The 18,647-nt window shown below is 51.0% G+C and overlaps 2 protein-coding genes across 2 annotated transcripts; both read left to right on the top strand.

Moving 5' to 3' along the window:
- The first annotated feature begins 2,048 nt into the window (after positions 1-2,048).
- Positions 2,049-5,317, top strand: Lcn8 (lipocalin 8). The gene is made up of 7 exons (XM_052722442.1): positions 2,049-2,491; positions 3,409-3,539; positions 3,996-4,066; positions 4,358-4,462; positions 4,545-4,634; positions 4,729-4,754; positions 5,306-5,317. The coding sequence occupies exons 1-7, from the start codon at positions 2,252-2,254 to the stop codon at positions 5,315-5,317; spliced, it is 675 nt and encodes a 224-aa protein (XP_052578402.1). The 5' UTR covers positions 2,049-2,251.
- A 2,240-nt stretch (positions 5,318-7,557) lies between these two features.
- On the top strand, positions 7,558-17,604 carry LOC128100363 (epididymal-specific lipocalin-5-like). The gene is made up of 7 exons (XM_052722440.1): positions 7,558-7,665; positions 7,879-8,015; positions 9,539-9,618; positions 10,083-10,187; positions 10,356-10,457; positions 10,561-10,632; positions 17,540-17,604. Exons 1-7 carry the CDS (start codon positions 7,558-7,560, stop codon positions 17,602-17,604), a joined length of 669 nt encoding a protein of 222 aa, XP_052578400.1.
- The last annotated feature ends 1,043 nt before the right edge of the window (positions 17,605-18,647 follow it).

The following is an 18,647-nucleotide window of genomic DNA, read 5'->3' as shown; positions in this document are numbered from 1 at the left end:
GAGCCCTGTCTTGATCCTAGACCCCCTGGGGAAACTGAAGTGGACTCTGGCCACTTAGGGTTCTCCTGAGAGAGGGGGCAGGAGGTTTCATTTAAATTTGGTGCAGGGAGGTTGCTGCATCCACAGGGAAAATTGAGCATAGCATATGTGGCATCCATGAGTTCACAGTGTCTTTGGTGAAACTGAGGTGCCTTGTAAACATGGGGCCTGGCTACCAGGCTCCTTTGAGTCTCACTGGTAGGATGTAGGAGAGCTGGAGCTGGAACAGCAGGAGGGACATGGAGTTGGCTTGCCTGGGTTTTGCTTCCCACCGCTGCTGTGATCTTGGGCAAATGGTTTGGACCTCTGGGAGCCTGAGAAATGGGTCAGGACAGTGGCCAGTGTGCTCCTAGACCTTGCTTGACTTGCTGTCATGTGTATTCCATGACAGACCTCCTGGACACATGTAGATTAAGACACTGATGCACAGAGGCTAGGCCAGTTATTCAAGGTCACATGACAGGCAAATCCAGGCTCAGGCCCCATGGTGTAGGTTCTGTATTGCTCTCAAATGAGAGGTGGGGTACGGGGTCCCTTCCCAGGGACCATCACTGCTGTTTTCTTCACGTCACAGAACCCCCATTCTTTTAGTGGGTCTAGTTCTCATACTTCAAGGGCCAGGTGTGAGTGTCCGGAAGGTGCTGGAGTTCTGGTCCATTGCTCATCAGTGTCTGTGGTCCTCAAACAGAAGAACCAGAAGTAATCAGCCCGCACAGGTGCTGCCCTCATCCTGTCCTGGTCATCCAGAGAACCAGATGCCACCCACTCCACTTCCCTTTCTCTCACTCCTGCCAGCCAAACCCATCTCTGTGTCCCCAGGGGTCCTGGCTTGTCAGCCTGTTGCTGGGACCAGTAGGTCCTCAGCTTCCCTCCTGATGTCCCAAGGTCTTTGGATGGTTCCTTGTGTTACCCAGTGTGCTTCCTCTCCTAACTCATCCCTTACACTTTCCTAGCAGCCCACCCTAGTGTCTTCTCTAGCCTGGTTCCCTCTGGAGGGTGGGCTTCAGTAGCTGTGACCTCCCTGTGAGCTGCCCAGATCTCGAGCAGCTCCACGTGGGTCCTAAAGATTGGACACCACTCCTGCAGGATGAGGAATACTGACCTGGGTAGAGTTGTTTTGAGTACCCTGGGGCCCCTTTGCTGTACAATCTGTGAGCTAGAGAGTTGGGTCCTGAGGCAATCAAACCCTTTTGGGAGTACCAGTTTTTTATTTTTTTCCCAGAGAGTGAGAGGCTTTAATATCAATCACAAATAAAGTTGGTATTGAAAGTAAAAATTGCCTTAAAAAATTCTCAGTGGCCCTAGAAACTGTGTCATTGGGGTTGGGAAGATGGCTCAGTTAATAAAGTGCTTTCCTCAGAACCCAGGTAAGAAGCCAGGCATGGTGGTGTGTATTTGAAATCACGTGGTGCAATGCTTGGAGAACGGAGATGATGGATCTCTGGGGGTCAATGGCTCGGCAGCCTGGACTACTCAGCAAGCTCCAGGTTAGTGAGAGACTATCTCAAAGACTAAGTACCAACCAACCAACCAACCAACCGATGAACTAACTAACCAACCAACCAACTAACCAACCAACTAACTAACCAACCAACTGATGAACTAACTAACTAACCAAACAACCAAACAACCAATGAACTAACCAACCAACCAACCAACCAACCAACCAACCAACCAACCAAAACAAAACAAAACACAAAGTGAATGGTACCCGAGGAACAACACCCGAGGTTGACCTTTGGCTTCCACACCCATGTGAATATGTGCACACCTTTCCCCCAACAAGAACACACACACACACACACACACACACACACACACACACACACACCATATACAAATACACACACACACACACACACATTGAAGTGTGTTACTCTCTAGGGCTTCCCAGAAGCTTGCAGCCAAGAGAGGTCATAGGCAGAGTGGAGGGTGGTCCTGGAGCGCAGGATGGTGCAGGAAGTGAGGTTCCTGGGGGGGGGGCAGTGACCCAGAGCTCCATGCCCAGTTCAATATTTTGCTGTTGTTTTTAAATGCACTGTTACAAATGGGGAAACTGAGATAAAGTAGCTTGCCCAGGTCGCCACACAGAGGGTGGTGCTGGGGTTGGTTTGTGCAGTCTCAGGGCATGGTCCATCGCTGTCCAAATACTAGGATGGAGGCAGCTTGACTGCCGTCTTAGCTGGGTCCAACCCTCTCTGGATGTGGGTTGATGCAGAGTGAGTCTGAGTCTGAGTCTCTGAGCAGCTGGCAGCCAGCTTTGCCCAATGACATTCTCTGGGTGGTTGCACATGCTTGCACACTCTCCAAATATAAGCCCGTGCCCTCCATAAGCAGAAGCCACAAGGCAGGCCTTGAGATGGAAGCCAGGCTGCTGAGCACCGTCTGGGGACTCTTCCTGGTGTACGGGCTGCAGGCGGAGTCTACGAGGGTGGACCTAGTACCAGAGAAGGTGCCTCTTTCTTCTTACCTTGCAGGCATTACTGGGGCTTGATGGGAAGGTGGACAGGGAGGGAACAGAGTGGATAGCCATTGTAAGTCTTGCTGCCCTTCCATCCAACTCCTACTTAGCTACAGGATAGCTGGCAGGGGCAGGACCATCCCCAAGAGGGCAGGCAGTGGAGGGCCCTGGTGAGGCTCTGAGCTTCTCCCCTCCCTGAGTTCTGTCATGTGCCACCTGTGCCGCGGCAGGAGCTGCTGTCCTCAGGCTGGTCACCTCTGGGTCCTTGGTGATTTACAGATTTGGGGTCCCTTCCTGCTCCCTGGTTCATAGGGTTCCTATGACCCTATCGCTCTGCACTGTGGAGCCAGAAGAGGACTTCTCCAGAGTGGACAGCTTGTTTGCTTAGATTCCTCTTTCTATGCCCTGGATCCTTCCTGAGACCACAGATTCACACTGTAAACTCAGAGGGGTCAGCTTTGGGGGACACAGATTCTTTCTCTTGTAACAGTAACCAGTTTCTAAAAGTTTCAGGTGATACCCTGTGCTCTGGGAACATTGCTGTCATGGGAAACCATGATCTCAGGGAAGTTGAGGTTGGTAGAGCCATGCTCCTGTATTCGGTGTGCTAGCTGTAGGCCTGGATGCTTGCTCCCCACACACCTGTTGGAAAGGTGTCCCAGCAGACCAGTCTTGTGTCAGGATCTTCTGGAAGGGACATTTCTGTCTGGTGTCCTGAAAGGTCCCCTGGGAAGGAAAACTCGGCTAAGGACAAGTGGCCACCCAGGCTCATGACTATCTATTGGCCTCGCAGAGCCCACCCACTCCCTGCCCGAGGGTCCCTGAAATACCCTCTATAGCCAGGGAGCTGCAAACCCAGTTTGGCTCTACTGCTCAGAGCTAAGGATACCTCTAGTTCTGTTCTCTAGATTGCAGGATTCTGGAAGGAAGTGGCTGTGACTTCGGACCAGAACCTGGTGTTGAAGGCTCAAAAGAGGGTAGAGGGTTTGTTCCTCACCTTCAGTGGGAGGAACATCACCGTGAAGGCTGTGTATAACAGGTAAGAGGCCTGGCTCATTTGGGGGATGTGACCCACTGGGAAGGAAGAGACATATATGTAGTTGAACACAGTCCAGGCTGTACCTCTTGTAGTGGAGAGATCATCAGCATGTTTGTGGACTAGCCTTCCCCGTATCTACCGGCTTGGGCCCTCCAACTCCAGAGAAAGCCAGATCTCAGGCTCCTTGAGCTGCATTTCTGCCAAAATGTAGGCAAGGGCTTAAGATAAAGCCTTATTCGTTGATAAGAATGTGCAGGTAGTAGCTGACTGGCTCCTTGAAGGTGAGAGGCTGGGGCAGCCCTGCCCCATGCATGGCCCCTTTCCCATGGGTCCTAGGCTCCAGGATGCTCCCCAGTTTGCCAGCACCCTTTCTGAAGGTATGCCCCACTCAAAGATGTGCCCATCGGGTGGACACAGGCTGTCAAGTTCTTAACAAACACTGTTGGTGCTTTTCAGCTCAGGAAGCTGTGTGACAGAAACATCTGTGGGTTCAGAAAGAAACATTGTGGGGGAATTTGCTTTTCCTGGTAAGTACTGTTGCCTTCTTGCTGAAGTTGCAGCTGCCTGACCCTGGATACTATCTCCCCCTGGCCTGGAGGCTCTCTGTGCCCTTCCTGGGGTTCTCAGGCCCTGGACTCCAGGCCCCTCATCTCTGCTAGTGAACTGGATTGACCTTGAGAAGTTATCTTCTCAGGATGTCACAGGCAGGTCCCAGCACTAGGCAGAAACAGAAAGGAGTTAGAGTCTGCAGAGCCAGCCTTCGAGGTCAGCCCCCAGGTTTGAGCAAGGCTCCCTAACCCTGCTACTGACTCCTGAAGGCCAGAGGAAGATCTACGTGCTGGACACGGACTATGAGCACTACGCCATCCTGAAGTTGTCTCTGCTCTGGCAAGGCAGAAACTTCCATGTGCTCAAGTATTTCAGTAAGCTCGGCCTGGGTTGAGGGGCAGAGCCCTGTGACTGCCTTCTTTCAGTCTGCTAGCCCAGCCCTGCTGTGCCCCACAGCTCGGAGTCTTGAGACTGAGGATGAGCCAGGCTTCTGGAGGTTTTGGGAAATGACAGCAGACCGAGGCCTTTACATGCTGGCCCGACATGGTGAGCACATCACCTTGGGGAGGAGGCTGGACCGGGCCCCTGTTATGGGGTCTGATGCCCTCCTGACTGTACCACGTGCTGTCCCATCCCACAGGGAGGTGTGCTGAGCTCTTGAAAGAGGTGAGCCTACTACCCTTGGTCTACATTGCAGCCTGGCCCTCATGGAGCCCCTGCTGGCACTACTGGTCCTGGAAAGGAGGGGTCATCCATCCCTCCACTGATCAGGACAACCAACAGCCCTGATGGGCAGCTTCAGATGGAAAGAACAGTCTGCCATGTGACCCCAAGCTGTCGTGCTGGACCCTTGGGTGTGGGACAGAACTAAGTTGGACAAGAGAGGTCCCTTGTTTGTATTGTTCTGTCCAGCAGGACTGTGCAGGGCTCTGGGCCAGCTCTGCCCCTTCATGTTCTGCCAGTTGGTGGGATGGGGGGGGTTCAGCTCTGTTGGATATCTTGGGGTTTCCTGTGTCTAACACCATGCTAACCTGCTACCTACACAACCTCACTGTCACAGCCCAGGCCCCAGAGGTTGACTCCATAACTCCATTTTGCAGATAGAGACTCCAAGGCTCAGGGAACCAGTGCTTTGCCAAAGCCAGGCAGCTGGGGTACCAGCGTCTCAGGTCCCTGAAGGCCACACATGGCCCTAAGCTCTGCTGTTCTCCCTGCAGGGACTGGTCTGAATAGCTTCTGCCCGGGCCTGCGGCTGCAGCTCCACCTACCTGGCCTCTCCTGCTCCTGCCTGAAGGGCCTCCTGCATCTACTTCAAATAAACCCTGCTGCCAAAAGCTGCCCAGCATCTTTCCTGGGGGCAAGGAAAGGGGTGGCGGGAACGGTTCTCTGGCCCAGGTGGAGGAAACAAGCCTGCATTTTCGGTGAATGCTTGGTGAAGAATTTGCCTTACACACAGGGCAGCCAGTCCTAGACTCCCAAGTGAAAAGGTCCTGCTTCACCCTGCCCTGCCCTGCCCCATTCATGCTACCCTGGGCAGTGGGTCCCACAGCCCTCTCCTCATTCTGGAACAGTGTCCATTCTGGTCATGAATGCTGGTGACACCCCAGGATGCTGTGAGCGAAAGTGAGAGCAGGTCTGGAGCTTTGCAGGCATCTGGGCAGAGGAGTAGCAGAGAAACGCTTTTCAAAAGGCTGCCAGATGGCCAAGGCCACGCTGGAGGCAGAGCCTCCCGTGAAGACACATGGAAATGTGTGGCTCTGGCTGTGATGGAACCTCTAACCTTCCTACTGCCCACTTTGTTGGCTGCCTACCTCTACACCTCTCCTTGACACATCCCTCTGAGATGCCTTGTCCCCACTGGGCAGATGGGCAGCTGACACTCAGAGGACAGAATTGAGTCCATACCAGAGCCCCTTTCCTGAGGCCAGTACCCGGTACCTGGTGCTACATTCTGGAGATGGCCAAAGGTGTTGCAGCAGCCACTGTGTGTCTTGTGAGAGGATAGGTTGGGTGATGTGCAGTTAGCAGGATCCTGGAGGGGTTCTTTATTTGTTCAAAAAGCAGGAAAAATGCCTTCCATCTCCCCTGAACATTGTTTTGAACACAGGGATTCTCTAAGAATACAGACCCTTGCAGTTGCCGGTGGGCATCACCCCACCCCAAAGTCCTGGTGTTGAGGCTCCTTGAGTTTCCTTTGTTGGCCTTCAGTGATTGCTGACAAACCACAGTTTCTAGGACGAGATCATTAGCATCAGGATAGCTCAGTTCTGAAGACCTGACGTTCTTCTGAGGTTGGAGGGGTCAGGGAGAATTGAGTTGGTCACTGGCTGCTAATGTGGGGCTTGCTGAGATGGAAAGGGCTCTGGGCCACAGCGCTAATGGCTGCCTGACTTTACCGGAAGAGCTGGTGACTGATGTTCAAGAGGTATGCTGGGGACACCAGCTTGTGGCTTCTGTCAGGAAGAAAGAGCGTGCATCAGTCCACTAGTTGGGCTACCAGGAGATCCAAATGGCCATTGCCTCTGTGTGTATTAGCCGTCCCTTCCCGAAGGGCTCTGAGCCCTGGGTCATTTTTATAATCCTTAACTGTTCTCCCTGTCTCCTCGTTCCTACTACTTATAATTTGAACGCCTGCTGTAGCTGCCGATACTCTTCTGTCTTGTCTGTGCCCTGCAGGGTCAGGGCCTGGGCTTTCCCTAGGGGGTGATATTACAAGGGACTCCCTCTTTGCTGTGGAGGCTTCACAGGTGGCTTGGCCCTATGTGTCTTGCTCTTCACCGGAAATCTGGAGATTGTGATCTTGCCCACAAAAACAAGTTTGCAGGTAAAGATAAGGCCAGGGCAGCAGGGCTGGCTTTAGCCCAAGTGTGTTTGGCTGCTCGTCTGGTGGCCCTTGGCTGATTGCTGTGCCTTCTTTAAAGTACTCAGTAAGATAGTGATGGGGCTGGAGGGGGTCACGATATTCTGGTCCACTCCTTAAGATTCTCAGCCGGCTGAGCACAAAGCTGCACAGATTCAACCATGCATGGCTCCAGTCTCCTCAGTCCTGCCTCCGCCATTCCCAGGACTCTGTTGCCTGGATCATTGCCTGGATTTCCAGTTGACAGAGTTCCAACCCTAGCAAGTCTTCCTCTTCTCTGTGGCTATGACCAAAGCCTGCCGAGGGGCCTTGGTGGGACACCTGCTCTGTCACCTACATGCAGCTGGAAAGGAGCAGTTCAGTTGCTGAGTGGATTGATGCACACATGAGTGGACGCCCAGAGACAAGATCTGTGTCCCTGGAGGCGGTCCCCTGAGGCCCTGCTATCCACCTGGCTGGTTTACAGTCTACTTCCAGCCCACCTAATGAGAACCTTCTATGCCTATTCCAAGCACCCACAGGGAAGGATATAAGGTTCAGAGACTCTGAGCCAAAGGCTGTGGCTTCCTGTGGCTGAGAGCTGAGCCCAGGTACCCAACTACTAGGCACATGGAGAGCAACATGCTCTTCACCCTGCTGGGGCTGTGTGTGGGGCTGTGCGTGGGGCTGGCGTCTGACTTACAGGATGCAGAACTGAAGGACTTCAACATAAACAAGGTAGTCACAGTTATAGTGAGCCAAGTTCCATGGGGGTTGGGCCCTGCCCAGAGTCAGCCTTCAATATTCTACCATCTTGGGTGCCCTTCACCCCTAGAACTTTCCAGACTGCTGCATCCCTTGGAAGGGAGGGATGTAAAATGGTTCTCAGGGTCCCAAGTCCTGAATGCTGGTACACCCAGGCAGTTCCTTCCTCTAACCCCTATCTCCCAGTTTTTAGGCCTCTGGTATGAGATTGCCTTTGCCTCCACGATGGATACACATGGCTTAGCGCACAAGGAGCAGAAGTTGGGAGCCATGACAGTCAAGCTGGAAGAGAACCTTCTGGCTCTGACCACCACCTATTACAAGTGAGTTAAGGCCTTGTCTATGGCCCTAGAGGAAAGCTGGGGTTGCCTGGACAGTGCTCTCTGCTTTCCCCAAAGATACATTGACCCATGTCTGTGCCTCAGCCTCAGCTGTAGAGAGGGATAAGGGGGCAACTGTTTCAGATGGGACCAGACATCTTTGGCATCCTGGGTGTCCCAGTGTCTACTAAGACAGTTTATGGAGTGGCCTACAGCTCTACAATCATGATAGGAGTTTGGCCTCTGGACTGCCACCCTGGACTCTGAGCAAAGCAAGTAACAGACCAGACAGCTTTAAGGTCCAATTCTTTAGCTCATGAGACGTGCCAACTTCTGACTGACAGATGGCAAGGCCTGAGGAGAAGTGAGGCAAGGCTGACCCGAGTCGTCTCTTTCATCCTGGCACACAGCCCAGCAGTGCCCAAGTTCGCATGTAGCTATTGGCCAGTAGACACCTTCAGGCCAGGTCACTTCCACAAGGATGTGTGCACGTCCCTGTTCTAGAGTGTCCCTTCAAAGTGTGTCGTTTCATCACAGAGTGGCCCTGATGCTCAGAGCATATGTTCTCCAGACGTAACCATAACTCTTCACCTCAAGATTGTGTTCTTCAGGTGTGAGTGACCATGTTCCTCACACATGTGTGTCTGCTCCTGAGTGTGTCCCTCAGTATTTGTGCCCTGTACCACCGAGTGTGTTTCTCAGTCATGAATAACTTCCTGTTTTTTAGGTTCTCCCCTAAATGTGTGTCCCTTTACTTCAGAAAGCCTGTCTCTCACACATGTGTTTCCCTGCTCCTGAATGCATTCCTCATGTCAGTGTGTCCATCTTTTTCAGGCTGTGTCCCTCGGTGGGTAGAGAGTGGGTCTCTTAGGTATATTTGTTCCTGTTCCTCAAACTGTGTCCTTCAGACACAAGTGTGACACTGTTCCCCAGAGACTATATCCTTCAGATATATATACAGCCCTGATCCTCAGGGTGTGTCTCTTGATCCTTTGTGTATCTGTGGGCACAGGTTAAGTGGTTCCTCGGGAGTCACCGGGAGCGTATTTCCACAGCCAGTCGCTCTTGCTACTCCATCTCCTTCTCACTGGGTGGCCACTGGGTAAGGGTCCTGCTCTCTGGGGTCATAGGCTCAGCAGATATTAAGACACATGTATCTGGCTGGTTTCTGGACTCCTGGGTTGCCCACCATGCCCACCACCTCAGAGCATACAGTGTACGGCCTGGTAGGCAGGAAGCTGGGAGTCTCCTTCCTTTCTTTATTCTCCTTCATTTGCCTCTTGGTCTGTATAGCCCAGGCTGCCTAGGACTATATGCTCAGGGATGTACACAGGGATCGGTCCTGTGTATAAACACGCCTAAGAGACCCACTCTCGGCCACTGAGGGACTCACTGTTTTCCCCCTTTGTCAGTCTCTATAGCCCAGGATGCCCTGACTTGGGCATCAAACTGCAATCCTCTTGACTCAGCTCCCCTCACCTCCCAGTGTTGGGATTACAGGCTGGCCTACCTTCTTGTCTTCATAGTGGGGACCACTGTGTGCTGGAGAAGGCCGGGGCCATGCAAACAGACCATCCAGGGAAATTCAAGGTCACCAAAATATCAGGCAAGGACGCTGTCCCAGCTTTGGTGGGTGTGGTGGCCTCTCTGAGGCACTTTGGCTTATTCTTAGTGTGTCCTTACCACTGTTCTGGATGTGGGGGACCCTGCCTCACTGGGGGTATTGCTGATGTATCCTGACTGAAGCTCTCGGTGTGGGGCTACTCGGTACCAGGGTGTCATGCCCAGATGTCAGGAGCCCCTGCAGCCACTGTCCTCAGCCTCCATCTTTGCCAGGATTTTGGTGGCTTCCTCTCTGAAATCCTAGATGTGATTCAGCATTCATTTATCTGAGTCAGTAGGAAATCCCTGCCCTCCTCTTCAAACTCTCCAGGTCCGTTCCAGGCTGCCCATGTGTGTTTCGAGTACATGCTTGTGTGTGTGCAAATGTGCTAGGCAGAAGCATAGCTAGGAACTGAGAGCCCTGGACAAGCAAGTGGGAGGGTGTCTAGAATTTTGCTCTGTTCTCAGGAAGCAAAGAAGTTGCTATTGTGGCCACTGACTACCAGACCTATGCCATCATAGACATCTCTTCTCCAGTAGCTGGGACAGTCTACCGGGCCATGAAACTGTACAGTAAGTCCAGCCTGGACTCATCTGGGGGTGGGGTGGGTGTCACCCCTCCTGTACCTCATCTCAATGTCTTCCCACCCTGGGGTGGGGATAGGAGAGTATCCCAGGGCTACATCAGGATGGGAGGAGAAAGTCTGTAACTGTAGAAGTTCAGTCCATATTCACCTGCAGGCCGGAGTTTGAACAACAATGAGAAAGTCCTGAGAAAGTTCCAGAAGGTAGCCTTGGAGAATGGGTTCACCACATCAAACATAATCATTAACAAGCATGACTGTGAGTAGGCCTCGCCCGAGTCAGGGCCTCCCAGGAATGGGCAAAGACCTGGCTGGGCCTGCCCTGTCCTTTCCTTATCTCATCATTTGGTTTCTGTCTACAGTAACCTGTGTGGACATATTGCAGTCGGTGAGTCTCCGAACTAAGCTGGGACTGTGCTGGGCACCCAGGCTGGGTGGGGACTCTTTCACATGTCCTTTCTATCACATTGATGAGGGTGGGAGCTTTCCACTGGCCTGGTATCTGTGGGCAGCTGGGGAGTGTGTTTGGTCACATTTACTGGAGCAGGCAGATCCAAGTTCCAGAACACGGGCTGCCCAAGGATCAAGAGGACTCAGTTATTCTCTCTGGGCTATTTTTCCTCTGGCCTCAGCAGCTGGGGGAGGTCTCTGTGGTGGGGTCTGACACTCTCCTGCCTCCATTTCATGCAGGGAGGTGAACCAAAGTCCTGAATAAGGTAAGCCCACATCCTTCATTCTATACTGCAGCCCCTGTGTTCTGATACTCCATCCTGATCCTGGTGGGGTGTGTGTGTGTGTGTGTGTGTGTGTGTGTGTGTGTGTGTGTGTGTGTGTATACCTCTCCTCTGATGAGGACACCCAATAATAGCATTGCTTGACAGTTCCAGAGAGGCATCTGTTTTGTTGTTTGGACAAAAATGTAGTTGGGAATATGAATCCAAGCTGTCAGGCTAAGTCCTAGGAGGGAAGGGATTGTGTGGGTAGGTGTGGGTGTGGATATTGGGACAGAGCTGCATGGTAGGCCCCTTGTCCTCAATGTTCTGCCCAGCAGGGATGCTCAGAACTGCTAATTGACCCTGTCCGTCCCTTCAGGTGCTATCAGGGGGTGAGTCAAGGAGAGATATGGACCCTGTTAGATGTCTTAGGTTTCTGTATATCCAGCACTGTGCTGGTCCATCACCAGCATGACCTCATTTCCACAACCTATCCCCTAGATATTGGCAATACGACTCATTTTACAGATAGAGAAATCAAGGCTCAGGGAACCAGTGCTTTGCTAAAGCCAGGTAGCTAGGATGCCAGGCCCTTCCCCTGTGACCTTGACCACTGCCTCAGGGTCCCTGGAGGCCACACACGGCCCTGAGCTCTGTTGTTTTGCCTGCAGGAAATGATCTGAGGAGGAAGCGGTAGCTCTGCCCATCTGGCCTCCCCTGCCCCTACCCAAGGTGTTCCTTGACCTGTGACAAATAAACCTTGCTGCCACATGCTTGCTGCCTAGCATCTTTTTTGAGGGTGGGTGGTGACAGATGGGAGGTAGGGGCACACCTGTGATCGATCACCTTGGTTTCTGTCCACAGTGACCCACATGAGTGCAAATGCATTACATTTTTTTAATGAATACTCTGCAATGGACATACCTCACATAGCCGATCAGGTGCCACCGACTGATTCAGGCCCACAGCCCCACCCTCACTCTGGAGCAGTCTCCTGTCCTCTTAGGATCTGGAAGCGGTCCTAGCAGGCCACAAGCAGAGATAAGAGCACACCTTCTCTTGCGGTCTCAGTAGGTCTCTCAAATGGAAGAGGAAGAGGAACAGACCCCTCTGCTGCCTGTACTTTCCTAAGGCTCCCTACTGCGTGGAGTTCAAATCCCCAGCTACTGTTTCCGAGGTCCTCCTGGATGTGGCTGCTCTCTAGTCCCCTGCTCGGCCCCTCCAGTCAGTTCCGAGTCTTCTTCCCAGCTGTACTCAGGGCCCGAGTGCCCGTCATGGTGTCTCTCCCTCCATGGCCTAAAGCCACTGTCTGCTTACCTTGCCTCTTTTCGTTGCTGCAGCAGCTAGAGGGCAGAAAGGACAGGAATGTGGGGTGATGTGAGCACCAGCCCCTTGGGGCAAATGGGTTCTGCTTCCCGAGAGCAGCAGCCCCAAGATGGAAGCAGGAAAGTGGTACCTGGGGTGGAACAGTGTGGGATGGGGGAGAACCAGCCCAGCTGGAGTGGAGAGATGTTGCTGACCCCCAGGCATCGGAGTGAGACACCACAGAGTCTCACAAAGAGAAAACTACACCCCTTGCCCACCTCAAATCCTGAAGCAAGTGCCAGAGAAACCTCCGAAGAGGCATTCTGAGGTGAGGTTCTGACGTGCTAAGGACACGGGGAGTGTTGCAGTTTCCTTCAGATCTTCTGGTCCAAGCCTGCACCAAGTCCCAGGAGCCTAGCGTGAGGTTGGACTTCCAGCTCCAGACTGTGGACTCCAGTCACAGTTCATCATTGCATAGTTCTGGAGCTTGACCGCCAGTCCACGATCATGTGACCTCCAGTCCACGATCATGTGACCTCCAGTCCACGATCATGGGCCAGAAGTTCGTTTTCAGGGCTGGGACACAGCTCAGCCAGTAAAGCACGGACATGCAAGCATGCAGACATGGATTTAGTGCCTCGTAGCCCATGTCAAAAAGTGCCAGATACTGTGCTACATACCTGTAGTCCCAGAGCTGGGGAGATGGAGACAGCAGGATCTCTGGGGCTTGTTGGCTAGCCTATTTGGCCAACTTGTTGGGCTCCAGGTTCAATTAGCAACCCTTGTATCAAAAAATGGTGGGGAGTGAATGATGAAGACACCTGATGTTGACCTTTGGCCTCCACATAAATGTACACATATGTACACATGCTCTCACACATGCACATGCATAGACACAAGAAAGTCCACCTTCAGGTAGGGGCTCTCTTCCTGGCTGGTGGACATGGAAGTGGGGGACAGAGTGCTTTATATGGTCAATCTCCCTGTCCTCATAAGGACTTTAGCCCCCTTGTATAGAGTCATAGTGAGTGGCTTTACTAGAGCCTCACTTACTACCCGAGAACCCCAACACAGTAACACGAGGGTCAGAACTGAGGAGCATGCAACCCAGTCTTGGACAAAGTATACTTTGCAAAGGCTACAGAATGCAGGGCTTTTATATTATCTATTTATTTGTAATAGGGTTCTATGTATTTCTTAAAAAGTATTTTTATGTATATGGATGTTTTGCCTGTGTGTATGTCTGAGCACCACGTGCATGCAGTGTCCAAGGAGGTAGGAAGAGGGAGTTGGGTCCCCTGGAACTGGAGTTATAGATGGTTATGAGCTGCTGTGTGGGTTCTTGGAATTGAACCTAGGTCCTCTGGAAGAACAGCCAGTGCTCTTAACCACTGAGTCATCTCTCCAGTGTTGAATGTAGGTAGGGATTTTATAATGTGTTATTGCTGATGCGTCACAGAAAGGTTACTAGATATACAAACAGAAAAGCAGGATCTATGGGAGAAAAAAGGAATAGTTAGTCCAACATGACCCTGAGAAGAAACAAAGTTGGATTCAGAAGAATGTCTAACGAGGCATCATAAGCATGTTAAAGGAAAAAGGAAATTAATGGCATGGCAAAAAGAAAGGATTCACAAATAAAAAAATAGCCAATGACCAATCAGAGAGAAATTCAGCACGAAGTGGGACTGTTACAAAGAGCAAGAAGGAAATCTCAGAGCTGAAAGGACATTGCATGGACTCAGCATCAGGTTGGACAAATAAATGTCAGTGTCCCAGTCTGAGGAAGAGAGGACAGAGGGACTGAGGTTATCTCAGAGGTTTCCTGGAGAAGAGCTGGCCAATTTGTTTAGACACGTGGTTGAGCTCCAGGCTCAATGAGAGACCCTGTCTTGGAAAAAAGAAAAAAAAAGATGAGAGTGACCGAGACACCTAACACCAGCCTCTGGCCTCTACATGCATACACACCAGTATAGTGGGAATTAAGGAGGTAATTCCACGTAGCCTATCTGATAGTCAAAAGAGGTTTATTTTGGGTAAACTTACAGCAAGCAAAGGGGTCTGTTATGGGATCCAGGAGAGGTGAGGTGCAGTCCACTGCGGTTCTCTGGAGAACTCTGACTTGGTCTGCAGTCCAGCATCCAGCATCCAGCATCAACAAGGTAGCCAAGAGAGAGCGAGCACACACGCATCTCAGGTCTTAAGGGGTCCCTGTCTTGGCCACGCCCTGGGTGGGGGCAGGTACCTAGCAGTTACCTGCTGCCTACTAGGGGCAGTGCTTCAGGGGTGAAGCACAGACAACCGCCCCTACACACCAGCAAAGCAGCCATAGGAATAGAACAGAGCAAGAAATGTGCAGAAACGTACTAGAATCAACAGTGTCTGTGTCAGTCACTTTTCCCACTGTGACCAAATACCTTACAAAAGCAATCAACCGGTGAGGGCGCTGTCCGTCATACTGGGGAAGGCATGGCAGAGTTCATGGCAGTGGGGGCATGTAGCTGGGACTCCTTGAATCTTGACAGGTCATGAGGCGGGGACAGTGTAATGCCAGTAATGGCTTCTTCCTTCCCTCTTGTATTCAGTCCAGGAGACCTCAGCTCACGTGGGACGACAACCTACATTCAAGGTGGATTTTCAGTTAAACTCTGTGGAAACACCCTCAGAGACACACCCCAGAGGGGTGCCTCACTAAGGCCCAAGGTGTTTTATTAATCTAATTATGTTGACAAAGTTAGTCACCAGATCATCCTAAGCTATCAAGTTTAGGATAATATCAAGTCGCAAATTTTATATAGACAAAAATGTTTTGTAAGGTCATAAAATGCAAAGTTATTCCTAAACTTGATGAAAACATCACCTTAGAGACTCCCAAAATTTAGAGAAAATGAGCAGAATAAAACAAAGAAGCAGCTGAGTGGTGGTGGCACACGCCTTTAATCCCCAGCACTTGGGAGGCAGAGGTAGGCGGATCTCTGAATTCCAGGCCAGCCTGGTCTACAGAGTGAGTTCCAAGATAGCCAGGGATACACAAGAAACGTTGTCTTGGGAAAAAAAAGAGGGAAACTCATAAAAAAAATCATATGCAGGGATGTCACATTCTGCATAGTTAAGCCAATGTTCTGGAAGAATATTAAAAGTTAAAAACATGTGGCAAACAGGGATGCAGGTGCCTTGTGTCCCAGGATAGCAGGGCGGTCCAGGAGAGGGCAGAAGGGCATTTTTATGTAGTTGAGAGAAAACCCTCAGCTCAGGTTCCAGTCGTTGCCCCTTGTAGAGACAGCCCGTTCCTGCATCTCTGAGGGCCACTCACTTGCCTGGCCTCTTTCGTGCGTGTGTCTCTCACTCTGGAGACTAATTTGTTCATTTTACTTGGAGACCCTGAGAGATTTCCTTTTGTCACTAAAAAAGGAGATTTATTTATTTTTATTTGTGTTTGTGTATGTGGCTGCATGAGTGTGTGTACACCAGGTGTGTTCAGGTACCCACAGAGGCCAGAGGGTGCCAGAAACCCTGGTGCTGGAGTTACAGGCAGCGGAGAGCCTCCTGACGTGGTTTCTGGAAACTGAACCCAGTTACTCTTCTTTTTTCATTATAAATATTTTTATTTTATAATTAATTTAATTTTACATATCAGCCACAGATTCCCCCGTCCTCCTTCCTCCCACCCCCCAGTCTCCCCCCCCAATCCACCTCCCACTCCCACCTCCTCCAAGGCAAGGTCTACCCTGGGGAGTCAGCCCAGCCTGGTAGACTCGGCTGAGGCAGGTCCAGTCCTCTCCTCCCTGCACCAAGGCTGAGCAAAGTGTCTCACCATAGACAGTAGGTTCCAAAAAGCCAGCTCATGCACCAAGGACAGGTGCCGGTCCCACTGCCTGGGGGCCCCCTAAACAGTTCAGGCTCATCAACTGTCTCACTTGTCCAGAGGGCCTGGTCCAGTTCCATGGGGGCTCCTCAGCCATTGGTTCACTCATGTGTTTCAGTAAGCATACTAAACCACTGAGCAACCTCTCCAGCCCCTTATTTTCTTTAATGCTGTTCTTAGTTAGGGTTTCTATTGCTGTGATAAAACACCATGACCTAAAGCAGCTTCGGGAGGAAAGGGTTTATTTCGGTTTATAACTCTGAGGTCACACTCCATTACTGAGAGAAGTCAGAGCAGGGACTCAAGGAAGGAACCTGGGGGGCAGGAACTGAAGCAGAAATTCTGGAGGACCACTGCTTGCTGGCTTACTTCCATGGCTTGTTCAGCTTGCTTTCCTACACAACCCAGGACCACCTGCCCAGGGGTGGCAGTGTCCACAGTGGGCTGGGCCCTCCTGCATCAACCATTAATCAAGAAAATGCTCTACAGGCAATCCGGGTGGAGACTTCTTCTCAATTAATATTCCCTCTTCCTAGATATGCCTAGGTTTGTATCAAGTCGACAAAAACCAATCAAGACAACACCCACGTGAAGGGCTCTAACAGGCCTGAGCATGGCAAACACGGCTCTGGCAGGCTTTGCCCTTCCCCATTCTCTCTGCCTTGCTAAACCATTGGATTACATTCCTAAAGCCAGCCATTAAGGTCTCTTCCCCAATTTGGCCACTTCCTCCTCCTGAGGCTGACCACCAAGGTCCAGCTATCAAAAGCCCCCCTTGGTTCACCTAATTAACCTGTCCAATCAAAATTAAACACCTCATCCTAACACGGATTCCCTTTTACCTTTATAAACCACCATTTACCTATGGGCCATGTCTGTCTCCTCTCTGTCCTGAGGCAGTCCTTTGTTCCTCTGGGACAAATTTCTCTTCCCTTTCTCCCTTGTCCCTTTCCCCTCTTCTCTCTCCTGTTTTTGTCTCTTATTTCCTGCCCTTTGTCCCTCTGGGGCAAATAAATTTTCTTTATGCTGAGAACTTGGTCTTGGAGTGTCTTGTGCCAATATTGGTTATTTCGCTGTATATACGTTAGCACGTTCAATTCAGCTTAGAGTGTTGTTATAATTTTTTTTCTTTCTTTCTTTCTTTTTTTTTTTTTCTGAGACAAGGTTTCTCTGTGTTGCTCTGGCTATGCTGGAACTCACTCTGTAGACCAGACTGGCCTTGAACTCACAGAGATCCACCTACCTCTGCCTCCCAAGTGCTGGGACTAAAGGCATGCGCCACCACTGCTCGGCATAATTTCTTCCTTCCCTCCCTCCCTCCCTCCCTCCCTCCCTCCCTCCCTCCCTCCCTCTCTCTTTCTTTCTTTCTCTCTTTTTTTATTTCTTTCCTTATTTTTTGACCTGATTTACAATTTAATGGCTGTTCAGGCCTGGGTCCCTCACTTCCGCCACTCTCAGGTCCACTGCTCTGGGGTCAGAGTTTTCTGCTCAAAGGCATGGATGTGCAGGAGCTCTTCAGCTAAGCATTCATTCACCAGCCGGTGTCTCTGGAGCAGTGGCTTTCCCTTGAACTTAGCTGACACCACCAGGACTGGGAAGCTGGTCACGAAACGCAAAGGTTGAGAGTCGTGTCCTCCACCTCCACATGCTCTGCCTCCAGGTCCCGCCGCTGCAGCTTCTTGAGGACCATGGCCACAGCCCAGTGAGGGCACAGGCAGGCGTGCCCAGAACCTCGCCTCGGGTCCTGCCACTCCACCTTCCGCCCTCACTGGTGGGACCGTTTTCATTAGCTGAAATATTTTAACTCTTACTTAGCTTCTTCTTCTATAGCTAAGTAGAGACAAGGATACCTTTATTTTTATAGGCCAGCTTGTATTCATTTCACAGGCCTGGTTGGTTCATAAGAGTCCTAACTGATCTGTGTCGTTTCTGTGAATGTGTGTGCTCTGCTTCCTTACTGGTAGTTGTCTGGTAGTCAGCTCTGGATGCCACAGCAGAGTGCTGGAGGCTGAGCAGTTTAAACATCAAAAGCATATTTCTCACGATTTGGGATCAAGCCATCTCTCCCCTGGGAGAGAGTTCTCTAAGTTAAATTTTTAAGATTTATTGATAATGCAATTGTAGTAATGTAGCATGAATCTTAAAAGGTCTTATTAATAAAAAACAGGTACTGGGGTCAACGCTGGAAGATCAGAGAAGCAGAACAAGCTACAGCCACCTCACCTTGCCAATTCCTCAGCTGATCCTGTTTCGAGTCCTCATCCAGAATGAATCTCAGCTGAACTGTTGCTAAAAGCCTAAAAGCTTAACCAGCTCTAGTTCCTGGTCCTCATGTCTTATATACCTTTCTGCTTCCTGCCATCACTTCCTGGGATTAAAGGTGTGTGAGTCACCATTCCTGGCTGTTTCCAATGTGGCTTTGAACTTACAGAGATCCGGATGGATCTCTGCCTCCCAAGTGATAGGATTAAAGGTGTGTGTGCGCCACCATTTTCTGGCCTCTCTAGTGGCTGTTCTGTCCTCTGACCCCAGTAAGTTTATTAGGGTGCACAATATATTGGGGGAC

The sequence above is a fragment of the Peromyscus californicus genome, unplaced genomic scaffold (assembly GCF_007827085.1).
Source record: "Peromyscus californicus insignis strain IS unplaced genomic scaffold, ASM782708v3 Scaffold_7__1_contigs__length_154581171, whole genome shotgun sequence".
NCBI lineage: Eukaryota > Metazoa > Chordata > Mammalia > Rodentia > Cricetidae > Peromyscus > Peromyscus californicus.
The sequence above is the reverse complement of the archived record's forward strand: the minus strand, read 5'-3'. Positions and strand labels throughout refer to the sequence as shown.

Excerpts from the sequence above, each read along its gene's own strand:
- Lcn8 (XM_052722442.1), top strand. The coding sequence starts at position 2,252 with ATGCAGAGTGAGTCTGAGTCTGAGTCTCTGAGCAGCTGGCAGCCAGCT. Across the intron at positions 2,492-3,408 it reads TGGACCTAGTACCAGAGAAG|ATTGCAGGATTCTGGAAGGA; the intron begins GTGCCTCTTTCT and ends TCTGTTCTCTAG. Across the intron at positions 4,463-4,544 it reads CCATGTGCTCAAGTATTTCA|CTCGGAGTCTTGAGACTGAG; the intron begins GTAAGCTCGGCC and ends TGTGCCCCACAG.
- LOC128100363 (XM_052722440.1), top strand. The coding sequence starts at position 7,558 with ATGGAGAGCAACATGCTCTTCACCCTGCTGGGGCTGTGTGTGGGGCTG. Across the intron at positions 7,666-7,878 it reads AGGACTTCAACATAAACAAG|TTTTTAGGCCTCTGGTATGA; the intron begins GTAGTCACAGTT and ends CCTATCTCCCAG. Across the intron at positions 8,016-9,538 it reads CTGACCACCACCTATTACAA|TGGGGACCACTGTGTGCTGG; the intron begins GTGAGTTAAGGC and ends TTGTCTTCATAG.